Source organism: Gavialis gangeticus, unplaced genomic scaffold (assembly GCF_001723915.1).
Source record: "Gavialis gangeticus isolate Ggan-Ray unplaced genomic scaffold, GavGan_comp1, whole genome shotgun sequence".
Classification (NCBI taxonomy): Eukaryota; Metazoa; Chordata; order Crocodylia; family Gavialidae; genus Gavialis; species Gavialis gangeticus.
In genome coordinates, this window is record NW_017729033.1 from 92,233,312 (window position 1) to 92,243,984 (window position 10,673).

Consider the following 10,673-nt stretch of genomic DNA (forward strand, 5'->3'; position numbering starts at 1 on the left):
TATATATATATAATCCCAATTTATTTATTTTTCCTTCTTTTATGTTTGGGTAATTTTTTTTTAAAATGGGACACACCACCCATTTCTCAGCTAAGCTGCTCAGCACTTACTCTTTAATTTTCTTTGGAGCATGGTCTCTTTTCAGTTTTTGATCACAGGCAAAATTAGTTTTTCTGGGCTAATGAAAAGATTTATACTGTGTTCTGGCTTGTACTACTCCCTTTTATATGGCCTTAGGCAAGCCACTTGAACTCAATAACCCCATCTGTAAAATGGGAATAATCTATACTTAGCTTTCTGTGTTATGTGCTTTGAAATCTCTGCTAGGTGTGGCTGTTAATATTATCAGACAGTCTTTTGACATGGGTTGCTTTTGATTTGGCTTTCAACGAACCTGCATAGTCTGGCCAGTATATTTTATATATCTTAAGCTGTCAACTCTGAATTCCCTTTTCTGAAAGACAGCTCCCAACACCTCAGTTGTCACCATGCTGAAGATAAATGACTCACACATTGAAGGCCCACACTAGCACCAGTTACCTTCCATTCCTGTTGGTGCAGAAGAAACTAGGTCCACTTGGCCTCTTCGTAGAATAAGATCCAATTCTGAAAACTGTGGAAGGAACCCTCACATCCTTTGCAAAACTGAGCTGATTTGGATTATTCAGCGCATTAACCTAGATAAGTCATGGCTGGAATATCTGGAAAAGTTTGGCTCATTATTTCATTGCTCACCTCTTTTTACTATTGTGTCCTGCTCTTCTGGGTTGTGATTGGGCTAGAAAGCTGAAGAGCCAGAGTGCCTGCAGAAGGGAGGTTTTAAGATGCTTCCAGACAGAGAACATCAGAGTTCACAGGACAGCCTCTTCCCCTGCAATCAGGAGCCAGAATTTACAGGCTCACAATGGGCAAGTCTACATGTGCAATTGATGCGAACAAATAAATTCAGGAGCTTATTGCTTCAGAATTTTTTGCTTCAGAGTGCACCATTTGAATGTGTGCCCAAGAGCAAAAAACTCCAGAGTTTATTCATACCCAGTATATTGGGCCTGGTCAGAGCAGCCCCAGCTGGCACTGGCTCAGGACTGCTCCAACCAGGCTCAGTGTGCTGCAAAGGGGCTAGCTGGGGCATAAGGGTGCTTCAGCATGGGGCTAGCCAGCAGGCAGCCCGCACATTGAAGCACCCTCATGCCCCAGCCAGCTGGGCAGCATCTATATGTACAATAGAAGCTCCAATAGTAGTTCCATGTGCTCTAACAGGGGCACATGTGTAGACACAGACATTTACTAGGTAAGGTAGCTCAGCAGTAAACATCTCATGTAGACACACCCAATGTCTTTGAATAAGTTCCACAGTTGCAAGGGTTATCCACAGTTACTATTGTTATTGCTGTTCACCGAAAGCATGATAAGACTTTGCAGACAAAGAGAAGAACAACTAGACACTTGTCTTTCATGGCTAATTCAGTTATGTATGTCAGATATATACTACTCAAAGTTTAAAATGCCAGCTCCCTTCCTCTCCCCTCACCATTTCTGCCAGCAGGATGGCGCAGAGGGGAGCAGAATTTCAGAGCAATCCAGGATGGTTCAGGTGGCTGCCCAGGGAGCTCCCCTCTCTGTTGAACCATCTCTGTTACCTTTAACCCCCTGGTGAACTGCAAGTGAGGTCTGAAAAGTAGGCTGGTAGCAGGAGATGGCAAACAACCACTATAAATTGCTCATTCCATCTCTTAAGGTCAATTTAGGTCAGCATAAAAATAAGAGATCAGTTAATGCCTGGAGCAGTATTAACTGTCTCCCCATGGTTTGTTCTCCATTAAAGTGAGCAGAGAGCACAGGTACTGCTGGAAAGATAAGAGCCATAAACCCACGAAGCTGGCTCTGCTGCTTTTGTTCTGTGCCTGGGATGGGAAAGAGGACAGAGAGAAGGGCTCCCCCTCATAACTGATCAGATGTCCTCACAGGTGATGTCCTCACAGGTACTCCTATACCACTGCTGGCCACACATAAATGTGATGTTGCTTCAGATATAAATGCTCCCTGGTCTCGTGCATCTTACAGGATAAATGCTTTCCCCTGAATTACACATCCCTTTGCACAAGAAGGGAACATAAGATCCTTACTGCTTTTCTGTCATCTCATTCCAAATGCTCTTTTGCATAAAATTGCTCTCTGAAAATCCTTTTTCGCATGTGCACGACTCCTCCCTTATGTATCAGTGAGATTTCTACTTGTGTAGTGGGAGCTGAGCTCTGCTGTATGGATCTGGGAGTAGAATTTTACCCTAATAGAGAGCTTTGTCTTTCTTCTCAGTTGACCAGAGTAATGAAGTTTCCAGCTAAAAATTCTGCTGTATATGGAAAGTCAACTATAAATATTCCTTCAACTGACTGACATAAAGCACTATAATACAGCTTGATTCGTGCGATGTTGCTCCCTTACTAATACAAGTAATAGCATTCTGTTGTTGCCCCCTTAGAGGATTCACATTATGGCGACTGCTCCTGTGTTCATTATGGTACTATTTTATTTTTTCTTCTCTCCAAAATTCAGGAGCCTACTGGCATTGAGTATCCTCTTATGGATTCAGCAAGTACCATCACCACCATAATGGGACCCAGTGCTTTCAGTATCCCTCTCCCAATCAGGCAGAAGTTGTGTAGCAGCCTCGATGCCCCTCAGACTAGGGGCCATGACTGGAGGATGCTGGCCCACAAACTGAAATTGGACAGGTGAGTGTGTTGTGAACTCAGAAGTACACTGTTGATGTCAGGGATGTCATTGCAGGCAGGCTCAGGGGTATGCACAGGAAAATGGCTCACCTGCTCTTCTCAAAGGTCCAGTTCCATTCCCACCGATATCAGTGGGACTTCAACGGGATAAATATGCCTCAAACAGCACTTGGACTGGCCTGCAGAGAACCTGGGTTTGGCTGAAGTACACAGGCAATAGTCAACACCAGCTATAAACAGGGAAACCAGAGCCTCAGATGGTCTAATTCAGAATAGCTTCACTGAGGCCAGCTTAGTGCCTGGCCCAGAAGGCCAAAGCATGTATACCTAGTGCAGGGACACATCAGCTAATCAAGTTGAACTCTCCAGCAGAATACACAGTCTGGAGGCATTAGAAACTTTGTGTGCTTTGGAAATAATTTGAATGAGTGAGTGGGGCAACTCATCTTACAAAGCCATTTCCTTTTATTCTGCTACAGGTACCTAAATTATTTTGCCACAAAATCGAGTCCTACTGGTGTGATTCTAGATCTCTGGGAAGCCCAGAATTTCCCTGATGGCAACCTGAGCATGCTGGCATCAGTCCTCGAAGAAATGGGAAGGCATGAGACAGTTGTTTCTTTGGCAGCAGAAGGAAATTACTGATGCAGGAGTGGGATGAACTGGAAGGAATGGAAACAGGGAGTGGTATTGCCCTGTCACCTACAAATAAGAAACAAAATAAAAACCCGCACCAATGAGTTTCACAAGACATATTTCAAAGAAGAAAAAGCAGCCCTGACTCTCACATATGTTCTTCTTGTACATTATCACAGGATTTTAAAAAAAAACATGCAAAATTGTACCTTGAAAATATAAATCAACCTAACGTTCCTCTCAGCTTGGCTGTACGCTGCTTGGTACAGGATTTTACAGTTTCCTAGGAAACGCTTTTTATTGCTATCCAGATATATGGATAAACTTTCTTAACAGTCCCAGTTTCTATGGACGTTGTTTACATCAAATACTGGACAGGGGTAAAGAGACTGTCCATGGCTCTCTATATTTTTGTTTAAAGCCATTCTAGACAAAGCTGTGGACAGTCAGTTGTGGCTATCTCAGATGATGAATTTCCAGTCAGTTTCCAGTCACATTCAGACTTTGGCTACAAATCCATGCATCAAGTATCTCAAGATAATCCTCCCATCAGCGTTCTGTTTCCTAGACCTAGTTGAAAACCAGAATTTTAAATGTGTGCATCTGGAAAGCAGATTATCTGGGTGCTAAGCAGGAACACACATACCTCTCCCTGCTTTCCCCAGGGGGATCCCTTGGGTCCTTTGTGGGAATTAGCTGTAGGTTGGCAGGGAAGAAAGGGATCCATTTCCAAATCACAGTATAACCCCTACCCCATTAAAGCACGCGTGTGCGTGTGTTTGTGTATGCGTGTGTGCGTGTGCAAGATATGTAATTTGGAGTGGTGGAAAAAATACATGCAAAAATATTGCTATGATGCTTAATTACTGATTAGTATCTAGTGCAAGGATTACTATTATTATTATTGCTATTATTATTTTAATTTAGAATTTTTGTCGGCAGCAGGATGACTCATTCAATTGTTGGCAGAACCTGTTCTCTCCGTTCTTGGGCTGCTGAGGTTCTCATAAAACACTTCTCTTCCAATGCCTTTCTCCTTCCCTTTTTCAGCTCTAGTACTCACTTTCTGAGCCCTCTGATAGCCAGTCAGAAGTGCTCATGTGATGTCAGATCCAACATTGATATCAATTGGTGTAGCTTCTTTGAACTCAGTGATGATTTACACCACCCAGGGGTTTCGTCCCATATGCACCAGTTACAGTAAGGTATAAGTTCTTGCAATAAACCTGAAGGCCGTTTGCTTGGACAGTAAGTGGCCCACAGGCACTCTGAATGCCAACTCTGCCCCATGTCAGTGCTGTGAGTGCACTCTCCCAACACAGTCCCTCTACTTTTCAAAAGCTTTTGTGCAAGAGTACATAGAGCACTGTTAGTTTCTGCTGGCTTGTGCATTCATGCATGACATTAGGCAGCATACATGTGCAAACCTGCTCTTTCAAAAGGCTCTTCAGAAAGTTAAGGCTTTAGGGTGTAATTTAGTTAAGAGGTCTTGAGCATCTGCATTGCCTGTTGACATCACATGGAATTGTGAGTGCCCAGCCCTCATGAAACTCAGCCCCTACATTTAAACCTGTACAATAATCAAGGACAATAATGGGAACCGAGAAGCCACTCCATTTATATTTCTGGGCAAAACTGTACCCTGATCTGCATGGTCACCAAGTGGGACAGGGCAGTATAGCTAACTGAGTCATTCTCTGCTATGCTTTGTCCAGCCTATAAATACTCCTCTAGGTTTTCTTAGGAGTTCTTGCTGGAACTCATTTCCCATGTAGTTGAACAGACAAACTTGTTTTCATCCCATGTCCCTCTTGGCCATTTTGATGCATGTAAACAGCTGATGTGGAGAACTTGGCAAGTGAAACTTGTTTTCCCAGTTGTTGTTTCTTTGCAGACTTGTTTTGCTTTGTGCTTAGTGTGAAGAGTGACTCCATAATACAATGCTGAGCATATCATTTCAGAAGCTGTTTCTAGCCTTTCCTATCTTTTGCTTCTCATGGCAGAAGAGCTTTCTCCCCCATATAAAGCCCCATAGATAAATGCAAATTATCTATCTTCAATTTACATTTGTCTTTTTTTCTCCTGAAGTTTTCAAGTATGTATTTTTAAAAGAAACCTTAAAATGTCATTGGTTAAAATGGAAGGTGAATTTCAACTGTCCTTTCTCCCATTTTGACATTTCCATAGGCTTTTTATTCTCAGCTCAGTGACTGTTCTCAGCAGTGTATTTATTAAACAGAGAGTAGTGTTCACAAAACGTTCCCTGTGTAGAGGGCAGTCAGTCAGCCACAGACAAGCGGCCAAATCAGTGTTCAGATTAGATCAAAAGGCACAGGTTCTTACTTTCAAAGTGTAACTATGTTCAAGATTCAGCTGTTCATGTGAGTGCAGTCTTTGCCTATATGATCCTCGTCTGCCTGTCCTTTTCAAACGCAGCGCTGTCTTAATGTGTGATACAAAATCCTGTGAAGCCAATGGGAGTTCTTCCACTGAGTTAAGCAGGCTTTGGCTCATGATCTTAGCCTTCCACTTGGCCTGTAGCCTTCTGAATCTTTTTGCTTCAGTTTGTTCTCTTTACCCACTTTTCTGACACCTTCATTTCTTGCTCGTTTGGTGGCCTCTCTGCACAGCAGCAACATTTTTACCATTTTTCTTACTCTGTTCTTCCCCCAGTTCTCACAGAAAAGTGTGCCATAGCAGAGTTAACAGAGGAACAGCTTTTGGATCCAAACAAGTACCTCTCTTTCATGCTTCTCCACACTTCTTTCCCACTCTCCTGCTTCAATACTCTTCCAGATCTGATGATTTGTTGTCTCTCAGATCCTTGCCTTCTACTGCTAGGATCCATCCTTTTTGTATAACCCCTAAAATCATTGATACACTCTGCAGAGGGGTGTTTGCATGGGGAAGAATATGTGCAGCCTTCTCATATGGGTCATAAGCAGAAGCTTCTGCTATTCATAGGTTATGCTGCATTATGCATACTCTTGGTGCTGGTGCTCCCTTTACCAGCTGTTTCTTCTCAGTTGCTTGACACCTCTTTCAACAAAGAGAAAGGAAAAGGATTTCTGTAAGAGATTCTGTTACTGGGTCAGAATCATCCATCAACTGCTTTGACATTGATCAGTATGAAAAACTTAGCTCAAAGTTTGCTGGGTGGGTCTCTCTCCAAAGAAGGTTGTCACTTGTTGGGAAAGGAGACAGTGCCCTAGGCAAGAACTACAGCTGTTTCTATTCCGACCCATTTGCCTGGGTATTTAGCAATTGGAAAAGACCTTAAATAAAATCCAGTTTGAGGAAGATGGGCCTGTTTTACTGTCAAGCACTAGGGTTCACATGATTGTCAAGGTTATGATGCTACCATGCTTCTGGTTATGGGCCATCCCAAATGTTGTACATGCCATCGTGAAAAGGGGAGGGGAGCAACAGTAGAGATCTATGGACAACATTAGTAGTGGGTAATCAGTCATAGGGCAACTAGACCTCCTTAGATAACTGGGGACTCAAAGGCCTCCAGGGTCTCACCCAGGCCAGATTGTTTCTCACTTTAGTTTCCACCTCAGCTTATGCTTCTGCCTATATTACTTCAGTTGTGCCCTTTTTTCTCTTTTTTATCAAGTAAGACATAGTGGGAAAATTTTCCTCTCCCCACTCGAAAGACCTAAGTGGGTCTTCAATGCCAGAACATTGTGATAACAGGTGAAGCTCAAAGACATCTTTCCAAACCCTGTTGGGACTGTTCCATGTTCCACATGGGATATATTGGAAAATGGGAGAAGGGGGAAAGGAGAGCAAGAAATAGAAATTTCTTTACAAAATTACTTGGTTCTGTGAAGCTAGAAACAGTTCTTTCCTTTTACTGCTTGTACACACTGCCATCTCGTGGTAAAGTGCGTGAACTTTAGTACTGATACCACTAGGCCAGTTGAAGAATAATAAAGATGATCTTAAGTACTACTTGATGGAAATACTTTTTTATGAGGTGGCTGTTTAGAATGGCAATGAAGTTTTGCAGACAGCATGACTCAAGAATTGCCATAAGACTTTCGTCAGGTAATCAACTTGTTTAAAAAAATGACTGCAGGCTTCTATCCTCCACTTCTTCACTTCTATTAACTGCTTCATATTTTAGTTGCCCACCTCAGAATGATATGTTAGTACTGCCCATCACACCATCTCCTCATTACATGTCAGTTGCTGGTGATATAAATAATATATATATTATATATAAATATATATAAAAATATCTACAGACTACAAAGAAAATCTTTAATTTCTGATTTAAGATCACTATTGGACAGAGTTTTTTTAGCTTAACGTCATTAAGTTGTTTTGTGTTGTTTGCCTTGTAAAGGTGACTGTCAGTGTATTTGATCAGTCCTTTTATTAGTTTTACATGCACATGAGCTGTATCATACTGAACAGTAAGAGAGCTGAAGCTTATTACAAATGTTGATATGTCTGAAGTCAGCAAGGCCTCGTTAGACAGTATTTGCCTTTGTAGGTGACAGGGGTTGACCAAGACTCTTCTTTCACATCACCGGCAGAGATGTAAATACTCACAGGCCATGTAGCAGTTCAGGATGCACACAGAGCAAAGATATATTAGCTTTGGTTTCTTGCTGTTTCTGTTGCTCACGCATAAAATGGATGTACTTATGCACTGTAAGCCTGTCATCATGGCCAGTGTCCTAGTGGGAGTCTTGTCTTGCTACCTGAAATAGTTTATTTTCTCTTTTTCCAGGCCCTTCAGGGCATTAGAATTCATTCTATGTTTTAGCCAAGTATTGACTACAGCACTTAGGTTACCTTTATATAAGATAATACTGTTGAGTCTGTTTGATCCTATGTTCAGGGCACTTTGTAAACTACTTTACTGAGAATTTGGAAGTCTTTTCAGGTATTTTTCTGAACAGTCAGCTGGCCCTGAAGTGACTAGTCACTCGCAGACTAGCCTAGTTCATGTCAGACTCTACGGGTGCAGGAGGCTTATGAATGGAAACTGAGCCATTGGCCTTTTCCCTGCAAGGGACCACACACGATAAGGTATTCACTTCAGGGTCACCTCTGCAGCTATTTCCAGTCTCTCCTTTGAACCTTAGTTTGCAAAACTTTGTAAGCCGCACTGCAACTTTTTAAACATTGAACCACATGACATTCCCTTCAAAGTGGGGCTTTCACATGAACACTTGCTTGAAAAGGGGCTTGGAGGTAATTAAAGGAAAGCTACTGTTGGAGGCCTTTAGCTATTGCTGACAGAGTTGTAGTAGGTTAAGTGATTCCTCCCTCCATCCGTACAGCCTAGCTGCTGCTGTGAAGATGATGGCCAGTATTCAAGGCTGTACCATCAATGTAAACTCAGGTGGGCAAAACTGTGGAAGCAGGGGAAACAGCAATATTGATAATTAACCAGCAAGGAAATGTATGAGCTTCTACCAAACCCACTCTGTCTGGTAGTTCGCACTCATCACTGGAAACAAACTAATTTACCTATTGTCTAACCTCAGTAGGGGGCAAAAGGTTTTCATGTGAAAGTTGTTCTTTTAGCTATGCCTGTACAAAAGTATAGATATTCCAGAGATTTCACTCACCTCTACTGCTGAAAGGTTATTTAGCATTTTCTATAATGTTGGTGAAATTATATATTAGTGTTTTAGCTCAGCTGCTGTTTACAGAGAAGTTAATTGTTATGTGTGTATTGTACTATGGACTTGACCTTCTCATTGAAGGATGTCCTATAGTTGTGTCATCTAGTTAACTTCTTGGTTTCTTTTAAGAAGCAGGATGCTACATTTAACATCACAGGGACATCATTCAAAGCAAGACAAAGATGTCTGGATAGATTCATTCTAAGCTATGGTTGCCATGCTGTGGTAGAATTACAGGTCATAGCTGAGAGAAGCCTGCAATTGTATGCTGGAGTTTGTGTAGTATCCTTGTGACTATTTCTACAAATCTATGGTAAACCTCAGATATTGAAAGGAATAATAAAAATAAAAAAACCCACAACCACCCTGCGAAGTATACATAAAGAGAAAATGTGAGCTACAATACACACCTTCTCTCATTTTCTACAGCCTTAGTAAATCATCCCTTCCAACAATACATTCCATATCATGCTTCAACTACTAACTGCCTCAAAGCAGGGCACATAACACAATTAGTATCAGGACTAATTATTCTTCTAGGGATATAATTTGTATGTTGAACACATATGTACGACTTAATTTACTGATATACACACACCTTCCATTTAATACAGAACAGTTATAATGTCAAGATCACACTTTAAATACCTTTCTAAAGCAGGGAGAGGCTTATAACAAGAAATGCTCACGCAACCCAGGCTTAGAAGGTGTATCACAATTACTGTTTGTGTGTCCCGGCTCCACTACAGAAGTGTTACTTAGGGTTTCTTCTTTCTTCTTTTTAAATTTCTTCTGCTGTTCAGAAATGGAGAAGTATTTTTCTTCAGTTTTAATTTTCCTATTGCTGTATCTTCTATGCAATTCCTTTTCTAAAAACTTACTAACAGAGAAGTGCTAGCCATTGCATTATTTGTATTGCTGTACAGTGGAGGTGTGGTTTACTAGTTGAGTGTGCCTCTTATTCCCTCTCCCTTTTTTCTCCTTCCCTCTGTTTGTAAATGCCTGCATTTATTCTGTCAGCCTGACATGTACAAAGTGTAAGAAAGAATTTTTAAACAGGTAATAAATTATATTTATAAGCAACTAGAAAAAAAAACAACCTAACTTTGTGTCCAATTGTTCAGAAAGAAGCCTGTCTCTTCCCATTCCTTGAACATGTTGCCAGGAATGCAGAGCTTTTTCATTTCATTTATTTGCAACTGGGTACCCTCAAGGGATTCATTCTAGCATATGAATCTATGCGGTGGCCCAGTCTCACTTGTAAGATGCTGCACAGGACAGCAGGGATCGCACCACAAATACATGAAGAGTGACAGATCCATTTCCAGCAATTTAAATCAAACTACATTTGTATGGAAAATGGCAATGATGAGATGCTATGTGACAGAGGAAAGATTGGTAAAGCATTTTTATTTGACCTATCAAGGGTAATACAACTTTGGGTAGTCTGATATTTCAGATATGAGCTATATTAGAGATACCTAAGCTAGCATAACATGAACTAGTTCATGGTAGTCTGGAACTCAGCAAGTGAGCTAATCGACTAACCTATTTGTTCAGACTTTGCAGTGAACACTAAGCTCTATGCAGACTACTAGTGGTGTCCAAGATAACTGGGACATTTCTGGACTTCCCTGCAGTCACTGTGTGCAAT

The 10,673-nt window shown here is 41.4% G+C and overlaps 1 protein-coding gene across 1 annotated transcript in view; it reads left to right on the top strand.

Moving 5' to 3' along the window:
• Positions 1–10,113, top strand: part of UNC5C (unc-5 netrin receptor C) — a 483,074-nt gene extending 472,961 nt beyond the window's left edge. The window contains exons 16-17 of the mRNA XM_019526146.1: positions 2,557–2,735; positions 3,215–10,113. Of these exons, the coding sequence (XP_019381691.1) occupies positions 2,557–2,735; positions 3,215–3,380 (345 nt within the window). The 3' untranslated portion in view covers positions 3,381–10,113. The remainder of the gene's footprint in view (positions 1–2,556; positions 2,736–3,214) is intronic.
• The last annotated feature ends 560 nt before the right edge of the window (positions 10,114–10,673 follow it).